At 46.0% G+C, this 27,368-nt stretch overlaps 1 protein-coding gene across 2 annotated transcripts; it reads right to left on the bottom strand.

Moving 5' to 3' along the window:
• Positions 1-3,401: 3,401 nt before the first annotated feature.
• On the bottom strand, positions 3,402-6,982 carry LOC128772743 (endogenous retrovirus group S71 member 1 Env polyprotein-like). Of its 2 annotated transcripts, none has more exons than XM_053888693.1 (2): positions 6,869-6,982; positions 3,402-6,183 (listed from the first exon to the last, which is right to left on the bottom strand). In XM_053888693.1, the coding sequence occupies exon 2, from the start codon at positions 5,815-5,817 to the stop codon at positions 3,853-3,855; it is 1,965 nt and encodes a 654-aa protein (XP_053744668.1). In that variant the 5' UTR covers positions 5,818-6,183; positions 6,869-6,982; the 3' UTR covers positions 3,402-3,852. The 2 variants fall into 2 exon arrangements, with proteins under 2 accessions (XP_053744668.1, XP_053744667.1); XM_053888692.1 differs by having other exon boundaries at positions 3,402-6,016; positions 6,869-6,980.
• Between the last annotated feature and the right edge of the window lie 20,386 nt (positions 6,983-27,368).

The following is a 27,368-nucleotide window of genomic DNA, read 5'->3' as shown; positions in this document are numbered from 1 at the left end:
TAAATGTTGGAAAACCCATGGAGGGCTTATGCGGAAAGTGCCTTGTATGTAACTCTGTGAAAAAAACAGTGTGGCAAAACCGTCGTTAAGAAAGATCTCGTTTCACAAAATTAGAAGAGTTTGAAACCCTATGCGGGGCGTACAGGGAAAGCGCTAGACACTCACCTCAGGGATACAAACACTTGGGGAAACAACCTTTCACTGAACGTCTGGTTACACTAAATTACAAGCGTTGAAAAACACATGCGGGGCCGAAGTGGAGAGTGCCGTACACTCCTTTCTGGGAAAGAACATTGGGAGGAAACCGTCGTTCACGGTCTACCCCGGGTCTCACTAAGTGAAACGTGTTTGGAAACCTATGTGAAGCCTACACGGAAAGTGCCATCACCTTGCGAAAAGCTTGTGGGGAAACGTTGTTTCAACTATCATCTAGTTTCACTAAGTTAAAATGGCTTCACAGCTATGCGGGATCTATGCGGAAAGGGCCATATAGGCAACTCTGAGATAGACCACTGTGTGGAACCCATCCTCCAACTCATCTCTCGCTTCACTAAGTTAGAGGTGTTTGAAAACCACGCGGGGCCTACGCCGAAAGTGTCTCATACTCACCTCGGGACACAAGTCTATCTGGGAAGCATCTTTCTGCTGAGATCTGGTTGCACTCAGTAACAAGTGTTTGAAAACGCACGCAGGGCGTAGCAGGATGGTGCCATACACTCACCTCTGGGAAACTACACTGTGGGGAAGCCGCCTTTCAACTACCGTCTGGGTTCGCTGAGATAGGAGGGTTTGAAAACCTAGGAGAAGCCTAACGGCTAAGTGCCACATACTCAACTGTGGGAAACAACAGTGTGCTGAAACGATCTTTCAGCTAACATCTGGCCTCACGAATTGAAAACGGTTTGAAAACTATTCGGGGTCTAGGCGGAAAGTGCCGTACACTCATCTCTGTGAAACAACAGCTTATCTGAGAGTTTTATACTCAACTCTATGGAAGAAGACTGTGGGGAAACCTTTCACCTAACATGTGGTTTCTCGAAGCTAGACGTGTGAAAACCAGGTTGCGGCCTATGCAGAAAGTGCCTTACACTCAAATCTGTGAAAGCAGAGTGTGCGGAACCATCTTTCAACAAACTTTCGGTTTCACTAATTTGGAAGTGATGGAAAACTTATGATCGGTTAACTATGAGACAAGTTGCCATATAGTCAACTCTGTGAAACAACACTCTGGTGTGAACCTCTTTCAACGACCGTCTGATTTCACTAATTTAGAAGGGTTTGAAAACCCACGCAGGCAGCAATGGGGAATGTATGATTACTCAACTCTGTGCCACAACAGTGTGGTGAAACCATCCTTCATAACATCTTGCTTCCCTGCCAGGTGTTGTCACCATTTGCAGGGAATTTTGACGAGAGTGACTTATACTCTATTGTGTGAAAAATGTGGAAAAATGGTCTTTCAACCGACATCCTCTTTCACGAACAAAGTGTTTGAAAACCCATGCTGGGCTTTTGAGGAAACTGCCTTAGAACCCCTCTGTGGGGAATCCATCTTCCAACTAATCTCTTGCTTCACTCTAATGAAGCATAATGGGGCTCGAAAACCATAATGGGGCTACAGTGCAAGCGCCACTTACTCGACTCTGTGAAACAGCACGGTCGGGAAACAATCTGTCTCTTAATATCAGTTGCAAGTGTTTGAAAACAGATGCGGGGCCTATGCACGAGGATCATGCCATGCCTTCAACGTTGTGAAATAACACTGTGGGGAAACCACCTTTCCACTACCATCTCGTTCCTCTTAGAACGGTTTGAAAACCTATGAGAAGCCTAAAAACTAAGGGCCATACACTCAACTGTGTGAAACAACGACGTGGTGAAAAGATCTTTCAAATAACATCTGGTTTCCATCATTGAGAATTGAAGACTATTGGGGGTTATGCGGAAAGGGTCATATACTCAAATCTGTGACACAACATGTGGGGAAACCATCTTTCAATCAACATCTTGTATAACTAAACTGGAAGCGTTAGAAAACCCATGGGGAGCCTATGCCGAAAGTGCCATATACTCACTCACCTCTGTCAGCCTGCACTTTGCGGAAACCATCTTGAGAGTAATATCCTGTAGCACCAAGTTAGGAAGGAGCGTTTGAAAAACTATGCGGGTAAAAGGCAGGAAGTACAAGATACTGACAACTGTGGAACAACACTGTGAGAAACCGTCTTTCAACTCAATTCTTCTTTCATTTAGGTTAGAAGTGTTTGAAAACCTATGCGCGGCGTATGGGGAAAGTGCCTTTCTTTCAACTAATATCTGATTTCGCCCAGGGTGAACTCTTTTGGAAACCTATGCACAGCCTACACGGTAAGTGCCATATACTGAACTCTGTGAAACAACCCTGTGGGGAAACGATCTTTCAACTAACATTTCGTTTCCCTAAGTTAGAAGTGTTTGAAAAGCTCTGCGGGACCTATGCAGAATTGCCCTATACTCCACTCTCAAACTGAACTCTTAGGGAAGCATTTTTCAGCTAACATCTTTATGAAACTACGTGAGGAGCATTGTAAAACCTGTGTGGGGAACGATGTGGAAAGTGACATATACTGTGGGACCCTGTGAGAAAATAGAGTGGACAATCCATCTATCAATTATCTTGGGGCACTAAGTTTGAAGTGTTTGAAAACCTATGCACGGCTTATGGGGAAAGTGCCATATACTCGACTCCCTTCACATATGTGTGTGGGCAAATCCTATGTCATCTAACCTCATGTATCTCTACGACTGAAGGGTTTGCAACCGCAGGCGGGGCCTGCATGAATAAGGCCATATGCACCACTTGGGAAACACCACTGTGGGGAAACCATCCTTCAACTAACATCTTGTTCACTGAGAAGGGTTTGAAACTATGCGGAGCCTTTGCTGAAAGTGCCACGTACAGAACTCGGTGGAAACAACACTGTGGTGAAACGATCTTTCAACGAACATCTCGTTTCAAGCCATAACTCTGTGAAAAAGTTTGCGGGGTATCTGCCGACAGTGCCATATATTCAACTCGGTGAAACTGCACTTTGCAGGAAGGAAGGCTCTTTCAAGTAACATCTGGTATCACGAAGTCAGAAGGGTTTGAAAACCTATGTGGGTAATGATGAGGAAAGTGACACATACTGGATACTGTGAGAAAATACCGTGGACAATCCACCTTTCAACTAGCTCGTGTCACTAAGTTAGAAGTGTTTGCAAACCTAGGTGCGGCTTATGCAGAAAGTGCCGTATACTCGACGCTTTGAAAAAAAGCACTCTGGACGAAGATTCTTTCATGAATATGTAGTTTCAGAAAATTAAAGCAGTTTGACTGTTGCATCCACACGACTCCTGAAACAGAATGCTACAGGCACCAGTGACAGTCACAACAAAGTTTATTACAATGAGAGGCAAGGCCGACCGATCGGGACCAACACTCTTGATAAGAGTGCGGCCCCGAACAGCCGGGGTACAGAGTTTTTATAACCGATCACATCGTTTTATCATCACCTGGGAACAGAACAAAGAAACAATTTCCAGATGAGTTAGAAACAGTTGCCTAATGAGGTGTTTACTTTAGACTTTCTGCCTCTATGTTGCAACCAGTGGATCTCCTTGACCCTGCCTCTGATGCTCTTTTCTTTGAACTTTTGCTTCCTTAATTGGTGAAGCCTAATTTACAAGAGTATGAGGCGTAATTTATAAGAGTAAAGCAAGGCTGTTATCTCTTAACCTTCAATGTCAACACAAAGCTGTTATTTTTCAAGCTAAGCATTAGCCCTACACTACAATTTAACTCTTACATTTCCCCCTTTTCTTGTCAGTGAATCAATCCCTTGATTCATCATTAGGAACTAAGGGGATATAATTGGACCTGATCATCATAATTTTTATTTCACTAACTCGCTTCTTGACATATTGTACTAACCAATTGATAATGCACGGGCCAATAGTTAACCCGAGAAGTAACAATAGCAGTGGCCCAGCTACGGCTGTAAGCAATGATGTGAGCCAGGGGGACCAAGAGAATAAACTCTGATACCAATTATTGCTGGCTTCCCTGGCACGTTCCCTGGCCCTAAGATTATCCCTGACCAAACTGAGAGTGTCTCGGATTACTCCGGAATTGTTCGCATAAAAACAGCATGTTTCTCCGAGGGCCACGCAGAGGCCCCCCTCCTTCATGAAGAGTAAATCAAGCCCTCTTCTGTTTTGTAATACAACCTCAGCTAAAGAGTCTACTTGGTGTTCTAGCCGAGAAATTGAAGTTTCCAAGTAGCCTAGGTCTCGGTCCACTTGCTTGCTTACAGTTTTGAAATTTTGGTCCCCCACAATGAGTCCAGCAGTTCCAATAGCTGTGGATCCTGCAATTCCCAGTCCCACTAGGAGTGGAATGAGGACTGGTGCTGCCCTTTTTACCCTGGAATGTCCTTCAAATAGACGTAAGTGTTCTCTCCATGCTTCTCCGCTATATAGGTATATTTGTGGGAGAATATGAACTAGGATACAAATCTCTTGGGTGCCGACCCCAAAGTACGTGGCTGCAATGCAGGGGGTAATTCCTGATGAGCAAGCAAACCAGGCTCCAGTAAGGGCTCGGTATGCTATATTTTGGGCGCTATCAGTATCTGAACTACTTGGAATATACACTTCTGCACAAGAGTTTTTGTAAGGGGAGTTCTGCCAATTATATTCTTGGGACACTATACACCAACCCTGCCCTTGGAGGTCTCCTAGGGTTAAAATTGGTCGTGAACCCCAAGGGCACAATGTCGTGCTTGGATTTAGTAATTTCACAACATGCTTTTCTATGTCTTGTCCAATGCTAGCATTTGTAGCCACTCCCACATAATATGGAGGTTTAGGGTTTAAGCACAGCCAACAATCTTGTACAATCTCGGTGTGAGATGAATTTAGCCAAGCATACATAGAATCTACTACATCTAGCCAATGTGTCTCAGGGGAGAACGGGTTCTGGATATGACCTGTAGTTGGTAATTCTAACTTTGTGGGGGCACCCGATTGCGGGGTAGGTTGGGAAGGGACAGTCGGAAAGAGTGGGGGGTGTAAAATCATATCCTTGTTTGGCCCTACCGGATTGGGTGGAGTTTTTCTTTTAACCCGTTGTATAGTAAAGGAAATGCCCTTGTCAACTCCTGGAGCATACATCCTGAGACCCCAAGTGTGTCCAGTGTCCCAGGAAGAGGAAAAGGTACTGGAACTAGAAACCTTTTTTAAACATATTTTTGTTGGGTTACATTTTCCTTGAGTCTTACATTTGGGATCTGGAGTTCTAAGGAGGGTGATTAAGGGATCATGGCCCTGTCCTGTCAGCCAGGGGGCCAGCGTTTCACAACCCCATTTTGCACAATGGTATTGGCCTTTTCCTTCACATTCGACCTTTCTATTTGCAGGGCAACTGTATAACCCTGGTATGTTAGCCAATTTTTGTTCTTGATCCCTGTGTCCACATCCATAGGTAACCATATAGGGGTTTTCGGGGACCGGAGGAGCGAAGCCCGTTGGCTGTTTATAATTAGGAACTAGAGTCCCCCATGAGTCCCCCACCAAGTCGCATAAATCAAACAAAAAACAAGGCACAGTGGAAGAGGTATTAGATGCTATCACCTTTCCCGTGACAGTGTCCCTGAGTTCCCATTGGTATGGCCAAAAAGATAGGGGATGCAATTCCATACAGTCCCCCACACTTATGACCATACAAACCCAGAAAATTATTATTCCCGCATCAGTCTTAGCTTTAAAGGATCTTCTGGATGCCTTTGAACCTTCCATTGCTCTTTGTTATCTGGTTCTGCATCAGTCTGGGTTGTTCCCGCCTTCACGCAGTTTTTCTTAACCTGAGAGTGATGAATCCAGGTTCGGACACCATCTACCTTCACGGCCGTGGGTGTAGTCAGAATCACGGTGTGTGGTCCTTTCCAGCGCGGCTCCAGGGTTTTAGGCTCGTGCCTTTTGACCCAGACTAAGTCTCCTGGTTGAAAGGGGTGGGGAAGAACAGGAGGATGAGTGAAGGCTTCTCTCAAGGCCCTGGTTATTTCCTTCTGTACATGTTGCAGGGCCATGAGCGAAGCCAGCAAATGGTCCTGTTCCAACTGTTCCATTACATCGTCTCCTAGCCTCGGCAGGATAGGTGGAGGTCTGCCGAATAAAATTTCATAAGGGGAAAATCCCTTGACAAATGGAGTACAACGCGCTCGCAAAAGGGCAAAAGGCAGGACATCAACCCAATTTTCGCCTGTCTCAAGGGACAATTTGGTTAAGGTCTCTTTTAGGGTCCTATTCATCCTTTCTACTTGACCCGAGCTCTGGGGTCTATATGCACAGTGTAATTTCCAATCTATTCCCAATGCCTGGGCCAGACCCTGGGACACCTGCGCCGTGAAGGCCGGGCCATTGTCCGATCCTATGCTCAGAGGCAGCCCGAATCTAGGGATTATTTCATTTAATAATTTCTTAACTGTCGCCTGAGCCGTTTCTGATTTAGTGGGGAATGCCTCGACCCACCCGGAGAAGGTGTCTACAAAAACAAGCAAATATTTATATCCGTATTTCCCTGGTTTAATCTCAGTAAAATCTACTTCCCAAAAGCGGCCTGGCTCAATTCCTCTATCTCTTTTAGCTTCTGAAACCTTCCTATTTGCACCCTGATTTACTTGGGCACAGCTTACACATCTTTCAACCACCTCTTCAATCTCTTTTCCCAGCCCTTGTGCCCTGAACTTTCTCCGCACTAATTCCGCCATCTTCGTTTTTCCCAGATGAGTCCCTTGGTGGAGCTGACCCACCATGCGCCGCCCGAGTGCCGCGGGTAAGAGGATCTTACCTTCAGGATCCTGAAACCACTTTTGTCCCGGCATCTTACTTCCCCCTTTTCTGGAAATCCACTCCAAATCTTTAGGAGTGTAACTGGGCTCCAGTGGAAGCAGGGGCTCTGTCAAGATCGGTAGCTCCAAGGCACTTTCACTTTTAGTTAGGGCAGCTTCTCGGGCTGCTGCATCAGCCAGGCGATTTCCGACTGCCTCTAGGGAGTTGCCTTTTTGATGTCCCGGGCAGTGAATGATTGCCAGCCTCGCAGGTTCCCAGATGGCTGCTAGAAGATCTAAAATTTCAGCTTTATTTTTGATGGCCTTGCCTTCTGCTGTGAGGAGACCACACTCTTGATAAATGGATCCGTGTACATGCGCGGTTGCAAAAGCATAGCAGCTGTCCGTATAAATGTTAACTGACTTGTTTCTTCCAAGTTTTAGGGCTTTTGTTAGTGCGATGAGCTCTGCGCGTTGGGCTGAAGTTCCTGGGGGAAGGGTCTGTTGCCATAAAACTTCACGGTCTGTCGTCACCGCAGCACCGGCATACCTTTGCCCTTGAAACACAAAACTACTGCCGTCTGAAAACATGCTGATATCAGGGTCATGTAAAGGAATGTCCGTAAGATCAGAGCGGAGGGACGAGATCGTTGCCAAGGTTTCTGGGCAAGAGTGTAGAGGGGGATTCTGTCCTTCAGGCAGCAAAGTGCCTGGGTTTAAGGTTGTGGGAGCACAAAAACGTATTCGGGGCTGGTCAAGTAGCAATGCTTGATATTGGGTGATCCGAGCATTTGACAGCCATCGCTCTGGGGGAGCCCGCAGTAAAGTTTCCACTTCATGGGGCCCCGTGACAGACAATGCTTGCCCTAAGGTTAGTTTGTCTGCATCTTTAACTAGAAGCGCAGTGGCAGCAATTTGTCGAATGCATGGGGGCCAACCGGAAGCAACTGGATCCAGCCGTTTTGATAAATAAGCCACTGGTCGGCGCCAAGGTCCTAGGCGCTGTGTCAGAACTCCCTTGGCTACCCCCCCTTTTTCGGCTACAAACAAATGGAATGGCTTGGTGGGATCTGGCAGGGCCAAGGCTCGTGGGGTCATGAGAGCATCTCGTAAAGCTTGGAAGGCTTTGGTTTGAGTCTCTCCCCACATGAAGGATTCTGGAGACCCTTTGAGGGTGGCATACAAAGGGGCTGCCAGTTCAGCAAAGCCAGGTATCCATAGTCTGCAGTAGCCTGCCGCCCCAAGGAACTCGCGGACTTGTTTGCGAGTTTTAGGCTGAGGAATATCGAGTATGGCCCGAATTCTTTGTTCACCAAGGTAGCGCTTACCTTTTTTAAGGTTGTAACCTAGATAGGTCACTGCAGTACGACAGACCTGTGCTTTTCTGGCTGACACTCGGTACCCCAGTTTTTGTAGAAGACTCAAGAGTCCTTTGGTGGCATTCAGGCATTCTAAATGAGAAGGGGCCGCCAGCAAGATATCATCAACATATTGCAATAGAGTTACCTGTGGGTTGGAAATCCGAAATGGCTCTAAATCTTGGTGCAGGGCTTCATTAAAAAGAGTAGGAGAATTTTTAAATCCCTGGGGGAGTCGCGTCCAGGTGAGCTGTCCGGCTTTTCCCTCTTCAGGATCAGTCCATTCAAATGCAAATAGTGTCTGGCTTTGTGGGGCCAGCGGGATGGCAAAGAAGGCATCTTTTAAGTCCAGAACTGTATAATACACCTGAGAAGGGGGAAGCAGACTAAGGAGAGTATAAGGGTTGGGTACAGTGGGATGAATGTCCATTACCCTGGCGTTTACTGCTCTTAGGTCTTGAACTGGCCGGAAATCGGATGAATTAGGCTTCCGGACAGGAAGAAGCGGAGTATTCCATGGCGACTTGCATGGGATCAAAATGCCAGAGTCGCGCAAACGCTTGATGTGAATAGCGATTCCCTGCCTAGCCTCCCGGGACATGGGATATTGTTTTAGTCTTACCGGAAGTGCGGATGCCTTAAGTTCCACTATTATGGGAGCTTGATGAATTGCCAGCCCAGGTGGATTAGTTTCAGCCCATACCTGGGGAAAATCCGCCTGGAGGCTTTTAAGGAGGGGATCGACTGCATGAACATTTTCATTAGGCACTGGAGTGAGCAGGCCCTCTTCCCCAAGTGGCACAGTCACCATTACCGTTGTTGGGCCATCCTGGCCGACTTTAATATGCATACCCCCTTCAGTGAATTTCAAAGAAGCCGTTAGTTTATGCAGTAGGTCTCTACCTAGTAATCCAGGGTAGGGGCATTCAGGCATGATTAGGAAAGAATGTGTAACAGTTTTACGGCCTAAATCTACTTGTCGTTCAGTGGTCCATTTACAAGTCTGGGACCCAGTTGCTCCTTGCACCAGGGTTGCCCCTTGCCTGGTGGGGCCAGGATCTTGTTTTAAAACTGAAAAGGTTGCCCCAGTGTCCACCAAGAAGGTCTTAGGTTGGCCCCCTATATTAACAGTAACCAACGGCTCAGAAGGGGCCACCGAGCCGCGGCCCCGTCAGTCGAAATCGACTCCCATCACAGATACCTGGGGTGGCCCAGTTTTGCGTTGGGCTAAGTTGGGGCAATCCTTTTTCCAGTGTCCCTCTTGTTTGCAATATGCACACTGATTTTTTCCCAGTGACACTTTAACCCTTTGTTTATCTTTTTTCTTTTGTTCAGACCAGAATTCTTTGGGCGCTCTGGGTCCTCTTCCCTCACGGGCATCCAGGACGGCTGCCACCACCCTGCTTAATTTTTTTGTCTGTCTTTCTTCCTGAGAATCCCTATTGTTGAAAACCTTTTGGGCTATGAAAACCCATCTAATTTTTGTAACTTTTTCCGAATGTCTGGGGCTGCCTGTGAGACAAAAGCCAGATTTAATGCCCTTCTATTTTCAGGTGCCTCAGGGTCAATAGGGGTAAAGGTGCGGTACGCCTCCATGAGCCTTTCTAAGAAGGCCGAGGGGCTTTCCCCAGCTCCCTGAATTACTTCTGTTACCTTAGACATGTTTGTGGGCCGGCGGGCGGCCGCTCGGAGACCTCCCAGTAGAGTCTGGCGAAATAGGGTTAATGATTGCCTACCGTGAGGGGTGTTTGGGTCCCAATTCTCAGGATGCGAGGAAGGAAAAACTTCCTCCAGCACAGCAGGATCTACGGTGGGTTGCCCATTTGGCCCCATCACTAATTTCTGGGCCTCACGACGGATCTTATCTCGCTCCTCAGTGGTGAAGAGAACCTGCAAGAGCTGCTGGCAGTCATCCCAGGTTGGCTGATGGGTCACAAATATAGTTTCAAGAAGAGAAATTAATGTTTGGGGTTTCTCTGAGAACGAGGGGGTTTGAAGCTTCCAATTATAAAGGTCGCTAGTGGAGAAGGGTACATAAGTCATAAAGGGTCGGACTTCACCCTGCAGGGGTGGCCCTGGACGAAGGGGTAGGGCAGTGGGAGGGGGATGAAAGGGAGTCCCTGACCGGGTATGAGATGGGCTCAGGGAAGTGTCCTGACTCGGGCTTGCCTCCTGATCTGAAGCATCCTGACTTGTATTTTTTGAGCGAGAACTATAGGGCGGCGGGCGGTAAGTTTCTTCTTCTTCCTCTGGTGCAGGTGATAGAGGGGGCAGCCGCTTAGTCCCGTCAAGATTCTTATTTTGAGCTTCAGATGGGCTGCCTTTGAGTGGTAAAGCCTGTACTTTAGGGAGGCAAGGGGAAAGGGGAAGGAGAAGTTTTAACCAATCTGGAGGGTTTTCGATGAGGGTCCTCCATGCCCCAATATATGGGATTTGGTCTTCGTGCCTAGAAAAGACAATATCATGAACCTTATATATCAATGTAAGGTCAAAGGTCCCCTGTGGAGGCCATTCCACCTGAAAGCTGGTCCATTCCACCTCGCAGAGAGTTCGAAGGACTGACTTCTTAACGTGGAGGCCGAAAACTGAGGCAGCTCTCCTATAGTCCTGGAAATGGGTTAGTATGAGACTCAGAGGGGTGGGAGTACTCTGATTTTGACCCATGACAAAGATAGGCAGAACTGACAAGGACGCACAGACAGTCAACAGGAAGAAGACAATTAAGACACGAAGAAAACACAAATTTGAGATCTCTAGGCCAGTAGGCCGTGGCAGCCACCTGAAAATAGGATCCTTCTTGACAAAAACCAAACCAAATGGGGTCCACCAGCGTCCCGGTAGGATCCCTGACTCTGGGTCTATAGCCGCATCCAGCAGACCCTCCTGAGTCATCCAAATGGCGCGCCCCAAGAATTCCTTACCTCTCCCAATCCCGAGCTTCTTCCCAGGGGTCGGCGAAGCAATCCGCAGAAAGGGCCCTGTTTCAGACCTTTAACTTTCTGGCGGAACAATCCGAGGAAAGGGCCCTGTTTCAGACCTTTAACTTTCCCGCGGAACAATCCAAGAAAGGGCCCTGTTTCAGACCTTTAACTTTCCCGGCCAACGCACCAAATGTTGCATCCACACGACTCATGAAACAGAATGCTACAGGCACCAGTGACAGTCACAACAAAGTTTATTACAATGAGAGGCAAGGCCGACCGATCGGGACCAACACTCTTGATAACAGTGCGGCCCCGAACAGCCGGGGTACAGAGTTTTTATAACCGATCACATCGTTTTATCATCACCTGGGAACAGAACAAAGAAACAATTTCCAGATGAGTTAGAAACAGTTGCCTAATGAGGTGTTTACTTTAGACTTTCTGCCTCTAAGTTGCAACCAGTGGATCTCCTTGACCCTGCCTCTGATGCTCTTTTCTTTGAACTTTTGCTTCCTTAATTGGTGAAGCCTAATTTACAAGAGTATGAGGCGTAATTTATAAGAGTAAAGCAAGGCTGTTATCTCTTAACCTTCAATGTCAACACAAAGCTGTTATTTTTCAAGCTAAGCATTAGCCCTACACTACAATTTAACCCTTACATGACAAGCAACGCATGACCTAAACGGAAAGTGCCATATACGCAACTCTGTGAAACAACGCTCTGAGGAAATGATCCTTCACCTAACATCTGGTTTCATTAAGTTGTGTTTGAATGCAAATGTTGGCCTAGAAGAATAGAACCATGTACTCAATACCGTGAAACAACAATGTGGTGAAACCATCTTCCGACCACCATCTGCTTTCACTACGTTAGATGTGATTGAAACACCTTACAGGGAGGAACACTTAAAGTGCCGTAAACTCCGCTCTGTCGAACACTGCTGTGGTGAAACATACCTTCAACCAACCTCCGTTTCATCGAGTGACAACGGTTTGAAAAGCTATGCGGGACCCACAGGACAAGTGCCATATACTCAACACTGTGAAACAACACTGTGGAGAAACCCTATTTCAACCAAAACTTCGTTTCACTAAATTAGAAGTCTTTGAAACTCTATGAGCGACAGAGACGGAAAGGGCCATCTATTCAACTCTGTAACCAACAATACTGTGGTGAAAGAAACTTCAACTAACACTTGGTTTCACTGAGAGAACTCTTTGAAGACATAGGCAGGCCTACCCTGTGTCATACATTCATCTCTGTGAATCGACACATGGTGAAACCATCCTTCAGCTAGCATCACGTTTCACCCTGAAGTGTCTGAAAAGTTATGCGCGGGGCTATGCCGACGGTGCCATGCACTCAATTCTGTGAAATTGGACTTTGCGAAAACCACCTTTCAGCGAACATCATGTATCGTTACGTTGGAAGGTTTGAAAACATGCGCAGCTTATAGGAAATGCCAGAGAGTCAACTCTGAAAAACCACTGGTGAGAAACTGTCACCGAACATCTGCTTTCACGTCGTTAAAATAGTTTGAAAACTTAGGCATGACTTACAAGGAAACTGCCATCTACCCAAATCTGTTAAGTAACAATCTGGTGAAGTTGTCTTTCAATTAACATCGATCTGGTTTATATGAGTGGCAACTCTGGAAAACTCTCTGGGGTCAACATGGTAAGTGCGTTTGTAGGCACTGGCTTTGACAACCTATGCAGCTCCTGGCCGGAAAAACCAATACACTTCATTCACTGTGCGAAACAAAACTATGGGGAAATCATCTCGGTACGAACAACTGCTTTCACTACGTTAGAGCTTGTCCAAAACCATGGCGGGCCCTAGGCAAAAAGTGCCATATACGCAATTCTGTCAAACAACACTGGGGAATCCATCTTCCCACTAACCTCTGGTTTCACTAAGTTACCGGAGTTTGAACAGCCCGGCAGGGAATTGTGCGGAATGTGCCATATACTCAACTCCCTGAAACAACAGTATGCTGAAGCTCTCTTTCACCATTTGGTTTCAGAAACTTAAAGTAATTTCAACACCTAAGCATGACTTCCATGGAACGTGCCATATGCGCAACTGTTGAAACAACACTGTGGTGAAGCCACGTTTCACCTGAAACCTGCTTCCACTAGAGCTACAAATGTTTGAACACACGTGCGGGGCCCAGGCCGATAGTGCCATTTACTACCTTCTGTGAAATATGCTGGGTGAAATATTCCCTCAACTAACATCGGATTTCACCCAGTGAGAACTATTGGAAAACCTACTCAGAGAGTGCAGTAGACGCAACTCTATGAAAGGCCGGGGAGGTTATCGTTCTGTCACCTTGTCGTATGGTGAGAAGGGTTTGAAACGTTATGCGAACTCTATGAGGAAAGTGCCTTGTCCTCAACTTTGTGAAACAGCACTGTGGCGAAGGCGTCGTCCCTCTAGCATCTGATCTCAGAATTGGTGGAAAAGGAACGGCGGGTCTACAGGCAACGTGCCATATATTCCACTCTGTAAAACAGCACTGTGGGGAAGGGAAATCTTTCCCCTAAAGCTTCCTTTCACCAAGCTACAAACGTTGCAATGCACATGTGGGGCCTAGGCAGATAGTGCCATAGGCTGCATTCTCTGAAAATAACTGTGGGTGGAACATTCTTTCAAGTAACATTTGATTTCGCTAAGTGAGAACTCATTGGAAAACCTATGCAAGGCCTACAGGACAAGGGTCGTATACTCATCTCTGTGAAACAACAGGGGGAGAAAGCGTCTTTCAAGTAGCATCCCGTTTCACAAGGTTAGAAGTCTTTGAATAGCTACGCGGAGCCTAGGCCAATAGTGCCAACTACTCAAACCTGTCACCCTACAGCCTGCAACAACCAAATTTCCACTACCATCTTCCTTCACGAAGGTAGAAGGGTTTGCAAACCTATGCGGGGAATGATGCGGAAAATGACCTTTAATCGACCCTGTGAGAGACTACTGTGGACAAACCATCTTTCAAGTGACAACTTGTGTCACTAAGGGAGACGCCTTTGAAAACCCTTGCGCGGCTTAGGAGGATAGTGTCATATACACAACTCTGTGAACCAACAGGGTGGAGAAGGAATCTTTCGCCTACCATCTGGTTTCACAAAGTTAAAATGTTTGAAAACCTATGCACGATCTACGTGGCAAGTTCCCTATACTCCACTCTGAAACACTCGGGGGAAATACTCTTTCACCTTAGAGCGTCTTTCACGAAGTGTGCAATGTTTGGATACACACGCGGGGCCTAGGCGGATAGTGTCATATACTCCACTCTGTGAAACAACGTTGCGGTGCAACAATCTTCCAACTGCCATCTGGTTTCACCGAGTGAGAACTCACTGAAAACCTAGGCACGGCTCATAATGTCAAACTGCCCTTTGTGGCAACCATCTTTCCAACTAACAGCTTCCATCCCTACATTAGAAGCGTTTCAAAACCTATGCGGGGAACGATGTGGAAAGTGACCCATAGTCGACGCTGTGAGAGAGTACTCTGGACAAACCACCTTGCAAGTAACTTCTTGTTCCACCAAGATAGAAGAGTCTGGAAATCTAAGCACGGACTAGACGGGAAGTGCGAGATGCTCAACTCTGGGAAAACACACTGTGCTGAAAACATCTTTCAACTAGCACCTGATTTCAGTCAGTCACCACCGTTTGAAAACTTAGGCAGGGTCTACGCGGCAAGTGACAAAGAACCTGTGAAACGACAAAGCGAAGAAACTCTCTTTCAAGTAACACATCGCTTCACTACATTAGAAGTGGTGGACAAACTATGCGGGTCATGTGCCGACAGAACCGTACGCTCAACTCTGTCGAAGTGCACTTGGCGAAAACCATCTTTCAACTTACATCTTGTATCCCTACGTTAGAAGGGTTTGACAAGCCAGGCAGGGAACAACGAGGAAAGGGACATACACACGACCCTGTGAGAGAATACCGTGGACAAACCATCTCTCAACTAACATCTTGTATCACTAAGTCAAAAATGCGTGAAAAAGCAGGCGGGGCCGATAACGACAGGGCCGTATACTCAATTCTGCCAAACAACAAAGTGAGGAAACCATCCTCCAACTAACATCCTGTTTGACGTAGAAAACTTAGAAAATGTATGCTGGAAACGACGTGGAAGGTGACATATAGCAGCCACTGTGAAAGAATCCTGTGGAGAAAGCGTTTTTCCACTGTCATCATGTGTCACTAAGTTACAAGTGTTTCACTCTTTCAGCTCACACCTTGTTCACTACGTTATAAATGTTGGAAAACCCATGGAGGGCTTATGCGGAAAGTGCCTTGTATGTAACTCTGTGAAAAAAACAGTGTGGCAAAACCGTCGTTAAGAAAGATCTCGTTTCACAAAATTAGAAGAGTTTGAAACCCTATGCGGGGCGTACAGGGAAAGCGCTAGACACTCACCTCAGGGATACAAACACTTGGGGAAACAACCTTTCACTGAACGTCTGGTTACACTAAATTACAAGCGTTGAAAAACACATGCGGGGCCGAAGTGGAGAGTGCCGTACACTCCTTTCTGGGAAAGAACATTGGGAGGAAACCGTCGTTCACGGTCTACCCCGGGTCTCACTAAGTGAAACGTGTTTGGAAACCTATGTGAAGCCTACACGGAAAGTGCCATCACCTTGCGAAAAGCTTGTGGGGAAACGTTGTTTCAACTATCATCTAGTTTCACTAAGTTAAAATGGCTTCACAGCTATGCGGGATCTATGCGGAAAGGGCCATATAGGCAACTCTGAGATAGACCACTGTGTGGAACCCATCCTCCAACTCATCTCTCGCTTCACTAAGTTAGAGGTGTTTGAAAACCACGCGGGGCCTACGCCGAAAGTGTCTCATACTCACCTCGGGACACAAGTCTATCTGGGAAGCATCTTTCTGCTGAGATCTGGTTGCACTCAGTAACAAGTGTTTGAAAACGCACGCAGGGCGTAGCAGGATGGTGCCATACACTCACCTCTGGGAAACTACACTGTGGGGAAGCCGCCTTTCAACTACCATCTGGGTTCGCTGAGATAGGAGTGTTTGAAAACCTAGGAGAAGCCTAACGGCTAAGTGCCACATACTCAACTGTGGGAAACAACAGTGTGCTGAAACGATCTTTCAGCTAACATCTGGCCTCACGAATTGAAAACGGTTTGAAAACTATTCGGGGTCTAGGCGGAAAGTGCCAGGTACTCAGCTCTGTGACACAAGAGCTTGGGGAACCATCTTCCAACTAACATATTTCACTAAGTTAGAAGTCTTTGAAAACCGGGCGGAGACTACACCAAAAGTGTCATACAGTCACCTCTGTGAGTCACTGTGGGGAAGCCATGTTTCCAATAACGTCTCTCTTCACGAGGTTGGAAGTATTTGAACACCCGTGCAGGGCCGGCGTCAAAAGTGCCACATAGTCAACTCTGAAACAACACTGTGGGGTTTCCACGTTTCAATTAACCTCTTCTTGTTCCACTCAGAAGTGTTTGCAAACCTATGCCGGTACTACGCGGGAAGTGCTATAGGCTCAACTCTGTAAAACTCACTGTGGTGAAGCCACAGGCTTCACCCCACAGCCAAAGGGCATCTGGGTTCACTTGTTGGAAGTATGTGAAAACCTATGGGGGCTTATGCGGAAAGTGCCCTATGCTCAAGTGTGTCAAGCAGCTTTTGGGGAGACCACCTTTCAACTAACATCTTGTTTCACCGTGTTAGAAGTGTTTCAAACACTCTCCTAGGAACCATGAGAAAAGTGACGTATACTCGACACGGCCAAATCGTACTGTGGAGAAACGGTCTTCCAACTCACATCTGCTGTCGCCAAGTTAAAAGGGTTGGAAAACTTCTGCAGGGCCTATGCGCAAGGGCCGTGTACTCCATTCTGTGAAACGACGCTGTAGGGAAACAATCTTGCGACTAACATCTGGTTTCACTGTGAACTGTCTGAAAACCTACAAAGTGCCATATAGTCAACTGTGTGAAAGAGCACTCTGGGAAAAAGGTCTTGTGACCACCTGATTTAGGACGTTAGAAGCATTTGCAAAACTATGCCGGGATGAATGCAGAAAGTGCCATATACTCAACTCTGTCAAGCTGCACTTTGGCGAAACCATCTTTCAACTAACACCTTGTGTCGCTACCATAGAAACATGTTTGAAAACCTATGGAGGGAATGATGTGGAAAGGGTCATATATACGCAGCTCTGTCCAACCGGGCTTTGGGGAAACCACCTTTCAAGTGACATTTGATTCAACTAAATTGGAAGTGTCTGAAAGCTCCTGTGTGGTCCAGACTGAAAGGGCCTCCCACTCTATGAAAGAACACTGTGGGGAAAACGTCTTTCAACGTTCTCTTTCACTAAGTCAGAAGTGTTGGAAACCCCATGCGGGGATCGATGGGGAAAGTGACGTTGTGAGAGAGTACTGGGAAGAAACCATCTTTCAACTGGCATCTCGTCTCACTGAGAACTGTTTGAAAACATATGCACGGCCTACAAAGTGTACTAGAGTCAACTGTGTGAAAGAACACAGTGGGGAAAAATCATCTTTTAACTAACAGCTCGTTTCGCTCAGTTGGAAGTGTTTGAAGACCTATGTGGGGATCGAGGGGGAAGGTTACATACACCAGCCACTGTGAAAAGAACACTGTGCAGAAACCTTCTTTCAACTGATATCCTGTTTCACCTGGTTAGAAGTGTTTGAAGAACTCCGTGGGGGCTTATGCAGAAAGTGCCATGTACTCTGTCAAGTCCCTGCACGTTGGGACACCCTTTTGTGGAGAAACCGTCCTTCAACCACCATGTTAGAGTTATTATGTTATGTCTGAGTTACGTTCTGTTACAGTTACGTCATGTTATGTTATGTTATGTTATGTTATGTTATGTTATGTTTTCATGTTACGTTCTGTTATAGCTATTTGAAAACTTTATGCGGGGTCTATGTATAAAGTGCCATACACTCTGGCAAATAACACTGTGCGGAAACCGTCTTTCAACCAAAATCCTATTTCACTACATTAGAAGTGTTGGAAAACCCATGTGGTGTCGACACCAAAAGTGCCATGTACTCAACCTTGTGAAACAACTGTGTGGTGAAACTATCATCTGCTTCCACTGTTAGAAGTACTTGAAGACCCACGCAGGGCCAACAACGAAAGTGCCGTCTACAAAACTGTATGAAGAAACACTGCGGGGAAACAGCTTGCCACTAAAATCTTATTCCAATCAGATGAAATTGTTTGAAAACCTATGCGGAGCTTATAATGAAAGTGCCGTACACTCATCTCTGTGAAACAACAGCTTATCTGAGAGTTTTATACTCAACTCTATGGAAGAAGACGGTGGGGAAACCTTTCACCTAACATGTGGTTTCTCGAAGCTAGACGTGTGAAAACCAGGTTGCGGCCTATGCAGAAAGTGCCTTACACTCAAATCTGTGAAAGCACAGTGTGCGGAACCATCTTTCAACAAACTTTCGGTTTCACTAATTTGGAAGTGATGGAAAACTTATGATCGGTTAACTATGAGACAAGTTGCCATATAGTCAACTCTGTGAAACAACACTCTGGTGTGAACCTCTTTCAACGACCGTCTGATTTCACTAATTTAGAAGGGTTTGAAAACCCACGCAGGCAGCAATGGGGAATGTACGATTACTCAACTCTGTGCCACAACAGTGTGGTGAAACCATCCTTCATAACATCTTGCTTCCCTGCCAGGTGTTGTCACCATTTGCAGGGAATTTTGACGAGAGTGACTTATACTCTATTGTGTAAAAAATGTGGAAAAATGGTCTTTCAACCGACATCCTCTTTCATGAACGAAGTGTTTGAAAACCCATGCTGGGCTTTTGAGGAAACTGCCTTAGAGCCACTCTGTGGGGAATCCATCTTCCAACTAATCTCTTGCTTCACTCTAATGAAGCATAATGGGGCTCGAAAACCATAATGGGGCTACAGTGCAAGCGCCACTTACTCGACTCTGTGAAACAGCACGGTCGGGAAACAATCTGTCTCTTAATATCAGTTGCAAGTGTTTGAAAACAGATGCGGGGCCTATGCACGAGGATCATGCCATGCCTTCAACGTTGTGAAATAACACTGTGGGGAAACCACCTTTCCACTACCATCTCGTTCCTCTTAGAACGGTTTGAAAACCTATGAGAAGCCTAAAAACTAAGGGGCATACACTCAACTGTGTGAAACAACGACGTGGTGAAAAGATCTTTCAAATAACATCTGGTTTCCATCATTGAGAATTGAAGACTATTGGGGGTTATGCGGAAAGGGTCATATACTCAAATCTGTGACACAACATGTGGGGAAACCATCTTTCAATCAACATCTTGTATAACTAAACTGGAAGCGTTAGAAAACCCTTGGGGAGCCTATGCCGAAAGTGCCATATACTCACTCACCTCTGTCAGCCTGCACTTCGCGGAAACCATCTTGAGAGTAATATCCTGTAGCACCAAGTTAGGAAGGAGCGTTTGAAAAACTATGCGGGTAAAAGGCAGGAGGTACAAGATACTGACAACTGTGGAACAACACTGTGAGAAACCGTCTTTCAACTCAATTCTTCTTTCATTTAGGTTAGAAGTGTTTGAAAACCTATGCGCGGCGTATGGGGAAAGTGCCATTCTTTCAACTAATATCTGATTTCGCCCAGGGTGAACTCTTTTGGAAACCTATGCACAGCCTAAACGGTAAGTGCCATATACTGAACTCTGTGAAACAACCCTGTGGGGAAACGATCTTTCAACTAACATTTCGTTTCCCTAAGTTAGAAGTGTTTGAAAAGCTCTGCGGGACCTATGCAGAATTGCCCTATACTCCACTCTCAAACTGAACTCTTAGGGAAGCATTTTTCAGCTAACATCTTTATGAAACTACGTTAGGAGCATTGTAAAACCTGTGTGGGGAACGATGTGGAAAGTGACATATACTGTGGGACCCTGTGAGAAAATAGAGTGGACAATCCATCTGTCAATTATCTTGGGGCACTAAGTTTGAAGTGTTTGAAAACCTATGCACGGCTTATGGGGAAAGTGCCATATACTCGACTCCCTTCACATATGTGTGTGGGCAAATCCTATGTCATCTAACCTCATGTATCTCTACGACTGAAGGGTTTGCAACCGCAGGCGGGGCCTGCATGAATAAGGCCATATGCACCACTTGGGAAACACCACTGTGGGGAAACCATCCTTCAACTAACATCTTGTTCACTGAGAAGGGTTTGAAACTATGCGGAGCCTTTGCTGAAAGTGCCACGTACAGAACTCGGTGGAAACAACACTGTGGTGAAACGATCTTTCAACGAACATCTCGTTTCAAGCCATAACTCTGTGAAAAAGTTTGCGGGGTATCTGCCGACAGTGCCATATATTCAACTCGGTGAAACTGCACTTTGCAGGAAGGAAGGCTCTTTCAAGTAACATCTGGTATCACGAAGTCAGAAGGGTTTGAAAACCTATGTGGGTAATGATGAGGAAAGTGACACATACTGGATACTGTGAGAAAATACCGTGGACAATCCATCTTTCAACTAGCTCGTGTCACTAAGTTGGAAGTGTTTGCAAACCTAGGCGCGGCTTATGCAGAAAGTGCCGTATACTCGACGCTTTGAAAAAAAGCACTCTGGACGAAGATTCTTTCATGAGTATGTAGTTTCAGAAAACTAAAGCAGTTTGACAAGCAACGCATGACCTACACGGAAAGTGCCATATACGCAACTCTGTGAAACAACGCTCTGAGGAAATGATCCTTCACCTAACATCTGGTTTCATTAAGTTGTGTTTGAATGCAAATGTTGGCCTAGAAGAATAGAACCATGTACTCAATACCGTGAAACAACAATGTGGTGAAACCATCTTCCGACCACCATCTGCTTTCACTACGTTAGATGTGATTGAAACACCTTACAGGGAGGAACACTTAAAGTGCCGTAAACTCCACTCTGTCGAACACTGCTGTGGTGAAACATACCTTCAACCAACCTCCGTTTCATCGAGTGACAACGGTTTGAAAAGCTATGCGGGACCCACAGGACAAGTGCCATATACTCAACACTGTGAAACAACACTGTGGAGAAACCCTATTTCAACCAAAACTTCGTTTCACTAAATTAGAAGTCTTTGAAACTCTATGAGCGACAGAGACGGAAAGGGCCATCTATTCAACTCTGTAACCAACAATACTGTGGTGAAAGAAACTTCAACTAACACTTGGTTTCACTGAGAGAACTCTTTGAAGACATAGGCAGGCCTACCCTGTGTCATACATTCATCTCTGTGAATCGACACATGGTGAAACCATCCTTCAGCTAGCATCACGTTTCACCCTGAAGTGTCTGAAAAGTTATGCGCGGGGCTATGCCGACGGTGCCATGCACTCAATTCTGTGAAATTGGACTTTGCGAAAACCACCTTTCAGCGAACATCATGTATCGTTACGTTGGAAGGTTTGAAAACATGCGCAGCTTATAGGAAATGCCAGAGAGTCAACTCTGAAAAACCACTGGTGAGAAACTGTCACCGAACATCTGCTTTCACGTCGTTAAAATAGTTTGAAAACTTAGGCATGACTTACAAGGAAACTGCCATCTACCCAAATCTGTTAAGTAACAATCTGGTGAAGTTGTCTTTCAATTAACATCGATCTGGTTTATATGAGTGGCAACTCTGGAAAACTCTCTGGGGTCAACATGGTAAGTGCGTTTGTAGGCACTGGCTTTGACAACCTATGCAGCTCCTGGCCGGAAAAACCAATACACTTCATTCACTGTGCGAAACAAAACTATGGGGAAATCATCTCGGTACGAACAACTGCTTTCACTACGTTAGAGCTTGTCCAAAACCATGGCGGGCCCTAGGCAAAAAGTGCCATATACGCAATTCTGTCAAACAACACTGGGGAATCCATCTTCCCACTAACCTCTGGTTTCACTAAGTTACCGGAGTTTGAACAGCCCGGCAGGGAATTGTGCGGAATGTGCCATATACTCAACTCCCTGAAACAACAGTATGCTGAAGCTCTCTTTCACCATTTGGTTTCAGAAACTTAAAGTAATTTCAACACCTAAGCATGACTTCCATGGAACGTGCCATATGCGCAACTGTTGAAACAACACTGTGGTGAAGCCACGTTTCACCTGAAACCTGCTTCCACTAGAGCTACAAATGTTTGAACACACGTGCGGGGCCCAGGCCGATAGTGCCATTTACTACCTTCTGTGAAATATGCTGGGTGAAACATTCCCTCAACTAACATCGGATTTCACCCAGTGAGAACTATTGGAAAACCTACTCAGAGAGTGCAGTAGACGCAACTCTATGAAAGGCCGGGGAGGTTATCGTTCTGTCACCTTGTCGTGTGGTGAGAAGGGTTTGAAACGTTATGCGAACTCTATGAGGAAAGTGCCTTGTCCTCAACTTTGTGAAACAGCACTGTGGCGAAGGCGTCGTCCCTCTAGCATCTGATCTCAGAATTGGTGGAAAAGGAACGGCGGGTCTACAGGCAACGTGCCATATATTCCACTCTGTAAAACAGCACTGTGGGGAAGGGAAATCTTTCCCCTAAAGCTTCCTTTCACCAAGCTACAAACGTTGCAATGCACATGTGGGGCCTAGGCAGATAGTGCCATAGGCTGCATTCTCTGAAAATAACTGTGGGTGGAACATTCTTTCAAGTAACATTTGATTTCGCTAAGTGAGAACTCATTGGAACACCTATGCAAGGCCTACAGGACAAGGGTCGTATACTCATCTCTGTGAAACAACAGGGGGAGAAAGCGTCTTTCAAGTAGCATCCCGTTTCACAAGGTTAGAAGTCTTTGAATAGCTACGCGGAGCCTAGGCCAATAGTGCCAACTACTCAAACCTGTCACCCTACAGCCTGCAACAACCAAATTTCCACTACCATCTTCCTTCACGAAGGTAGAAGTGTTTGCAAACCTATGCGGGGAATGATGCGGAAAATGACCTTTAATCGACCCTGTGAGAGACTACTGTGGACAAACCATCTTTCAAGTGACAACTTGTGTCACTAAGGGAGACGCCTTTGAAAACCCTTGCGCGGCTTAGGAGGATAGTGTCATATACACAACTCTGTGAACCAACAGGGTGGAGAAGGAATCTTTCGCCTACCATCTGGTTTCACAAAGTTAAAATGTTTGAAAACCTATGCACGATCTACGTGGCAAGTTCCCTATACTCCACTCTGAAACACTCGGGGGAAATACTCTTTCACCTTAGAGCGTCTTTCACGAAGTGTGCAATGTTTGGATACACACGCGGGGCCTAGGCGGATAGTGTCATATACTCCACTCTGTGAAACAACGTTGCGGTGCAACAATCTTCCAACTGCCATCTGGTTTCACCGAGTGAGAACTCACTGAAAACCTAGGCACGGCTCATAATGTCAAACTGCCCTTTGTGGCAACCATCTTTCCAACTAACAGCTTCCATCCCTACATTAGAAGCGTTTCAAAACCTATGCGGGGAACGATGTGGAAAGTGACCCATAGTCGACGCTGTGAGGGAGTACTCTGGACAAACCACCTTGCAAGTAACTTCTTGTTCCACCAAGATAGAAGAGTCTGGAAATCTAAGCACGGACTAGACGGGAAGTGCGAGATGCTCAACTCTGGGAAAACACACTGTGCTGAAAACATCTTTCAACTAGCACCTGATTTCAGTCAGTCACCACCGTTTGAAAACTTAGGCAGGGTCTACGCGGCAAGTGACAAAGAACCTGTGAAACGACAAAGCGAAGAAACTCTCTTTCAAGTAACACATCGCTTCACTACATTAGAAGTGGTGGACAAACTATGCGGGTCATGTGCCGACAGAACCGTACGCTCAACTCTGTCGAAGTGCACTTGGCGAAAACCATCTTTCAACTTACATCTTGTATCCCTACGTTAGAAGGGTTTGACAAGCCAGGCAGGGAACAACGAGGAAAGGGACATACACACGACCCTGTGAGAGAATACCGTGGACAAACCATCTCTCAACTAACATCTTGTATCACTAAGTCAAAAATGCGTGAAAAAGCAGGCGGGGCCGATAACGACAGGGCCGTATACTCAATTCTGCCAAACAACAAAGTGAGGAAACCATCCTCCAACTAACATCCTGTTTGACGTAGAAAACTTAGAAAATGTATGCTGGAAACGACGTGGAAGGTGACATATAGCAGCCACTGTGAAAGAATCCTGTGGAGAAAGCGTTTTTCCACTGTCATCATGTGTCACTAAGTTACAAGTGTTTCACTCTTTCAGCTCACACCTTGTTCACTACGTTATAAATGTTGGAAAACCCATGGAGGGCTTATGCGGAAAGTGCCTTGTATGTAACTCTGTGAAAAAAACAGTGTGGCAAAACCGTCGTTAAGAAAGATCTCGTTTCACAAAATTAGAAGAGTTTGAAACCCTATGCGGGGCGTACAGGGAAAGCGCTAGACACTCACCTCAGGGATACAAACACTTGGGGAAACAACCTTTCACTGAACGTCTGGTTACACTAAATTACAAGCGTTGAAAAACACATGCGGGGCCGAAGTGGAGAGTGCCGTACACTCCTTTCTGGGAAAGAACATTGGGAGGAAACCGTCGTTCACGGTCTACCCCGGGTCTCACTAAGTGAAACGTGTTTGGAAACCTATGTGAAGCCTACACGGAAAGTGCCATCACCTTGCGAAAAGCTTGTGGGGAAACGTTGTTTCAACTATCATCTAGTTTCACTAAGTTAAAATGGCTTCACAGCTATGCGGGATCTATGCGGAAAGGGCCATATAGGCAACTCTGAGATAGACCACTGTGTGGAACCCATCCTCCAACTCATCTCTCGCTTCACTAAGTTAGAGGTGTTTGAAAACCACGCGGGGCCTACGCCGAAAGTGTCTCATACTCACCTCGGGACACAAGTCTATCTGGGAAGCATCTTTCTGCTGAGATCTGGTTGCACTCAGTAACAAGTGTTTGAAAACGCACGCAGGGCGTAGCAGGATGGTGCCATACACTCACCTCTGGGAAACTACACTGTGGGGAAGCCGCCTTTCAACTACCGTCTGGGTTCGCTGAGATAGGAGTGTTTGAAAACCTAGGAGAAGCCTAACGGCTAAGTGCCACATACTCAACTGTGGGAAACAACAGTGTGCTGAAACGATCTTTCAGCTAACATCTGGCCTCACGAATTGAAAACGGTTTGAAAACTATTCGGGGTCTAGGCGGAAAGTGCCAGGTACTCAGCTCTGTGACACAAGAGCTTGGGGAACCATCTTCCAACTAACATATTTCACTAAGTTAGAAGTCTTTGAAAACCGGGCGGAGACTACACCAAAAGTGTCATACAGTCACCTCTGTGAGTCACTGTGGGGAAGCCATGTTTCCAATAACGTCTCTCTTCACGAGGTTGGAAGTATTTGAACACCCGTGCAGGGCCGGCGTCAAAAGTGCCACATAGTCAACTCTGAAACAACACTGTGGGGTTTCCACGTTTCAATTAACCTCTTCTTGTTCCACTCAGAAGTGTTTGCAAACCTATGCCGGTACTACGCGGGAAGTGCTATAGGCTCAACTCTGTAAAACTCACTGTGGTGAAGCCACAGGCTTCACCCCACAGCCAAAGGGCATCTGGGTTCACTTGTTGGAAGTATGTGAAAACCTATGGGGGCTTATGCGGAAAGTGCCCTATGCTCAAGTGTGTCAAGCAGCTTTTGGGGAGACCACCTTTCAACTAACATCTTGTTTCACCGTGTTAGAAGTGTTTCAAACACTCTCCTAGGAACCATGAGAAAAGTGACGTATACTCGACACAGCCAAATCGTACTGTGGGGAGAAACGGTCTTCCAACTCACATCTGCTGTCGCCAAGTTAAAAGGGTTGGAAAACTTCTGCAGGGCCTATGCGCAAGGGCCGTGTACTCCATTCTGTGAAACGACGCTGTAGGGAAACAATCTTGCGACTAACATCTGGTTTCACTGTGAACTGTCTGAAAACCTACAAAGTGCCATATAGTCAACTGTGTGAAAGAGCACTCTGGGTAAAAGGTCTTGTGACCACCTGATTTAGGACGTTAGAAGCATTTGCAAAACTACGCCGGGATGAATGCAGAAAGTGCCATATACTCAACTCTGTCAAGCTGCACTTTGGCGAAACCATCTTTCAACTAACACCTTGTGTCGCTACCATAGAAACATGTTTGAAAACCTATGGAGGGAATGATGTGGAAAGGGTCATATATACGCAGCTCTGTCCAACCGGGCTTTGGGGAAACCACCTTTCAAGTGACATTTGATTCAACTAAATTGGAAGTGTCTGAAAGCTCCTGTGTGGTCCAGACTGAAAGGGCCTCCCACTCTATGAAAGAACACTGTGGGGAAAACGTCTTTCAACGTTCTCTTTCACTAAGTCAGAAGTGTTGGAAACCCCATGCGGGGATCGATGGGGAAAGTGACGTTGTGAGAGAGTACTGGGAAGAAACCATCTTTCAACTGGCATCTCGTCTCACTGAGAACTGTTTGAAAACATATGCACGGCCTACAAAGTGTACTAGAGTCAACTGTGTGAAAGAACACAGTGGGGAAAAATCATCTTTTAACTAACAGCTCGTTTCGCTCAGTTGGAAGTGTTTGAAGACCTATGTGGGGATCGAGGGGGAAGGTTACATACACCAGCCACTGTGAAAAGAACACTGTGCAGAAACCTTCTTTCAACTGATATCCTGTTTCACCTGGTTAGAAGTGTTTGAAGAACTCCGTGGGGGCTTATGCAGAAAGTGCCATGTACTCTGTCAAGTCCCTGCACGTTGGGACACCCTTTTGTGGAGAAACCGTCCTTCAACCACCATGTTAGAGTTATTATGTTATGTCTGAGTTACGTTCTGTTACAGTTACGTCATGTTATGTTATGTTATGTTATGTTATGTTATGTTTTCATGTTACGTTCTGTTATAGCTATTTGAAAACTTTATGCGGGGTCTATGTATAAAGTGCCATACACTCTGGCAAATAACACTGTGCGGAAACCGTCTTTCAACCAAAATCCTATTTCACTACATTAGAAGTGTTGGAAAACCCATGTGGAGTCGACACCAAAAGTGCCATGTACTCAACCTTGTGAAACAAATGTGTGGTGAAACTATCATCTGCTTCCACTGTTAGAAGTACTTGAAGACCCACGCAGGGCCAACAACGAAAGTGCCATCTACAAAACTGTATG

This window comes from Panthera pardus, unplaced genomic scaffold (assembly GCF_024362965.1).
Source record: "Panthera pardus isolate Hobbes unplaced genomic scaffold, ASM2436296v1 HiC_scaffold_239, whole genome shotgun sequence".
NCBI lineage: Eukaryota > Metazoa > Chordata > Mammalia > Carnivora > Felidae > Panthera > Panthera pardus.
The sequence above is the reverse complement of the archived record's forward strand: the minus strand, read 5'-3'. Positions and strand labels throughout refer to the sequence as shown.

Excerpts from the sequence above, each read along its gene's own strand:
- LOC128772743 (XM_053888693.1), bottom strand. The coding sequence starts at position 5,817 with ATGGAAGGTTCAAAGGCATCCAGAAGATCCTTTAAAGCTAAGACTGAT.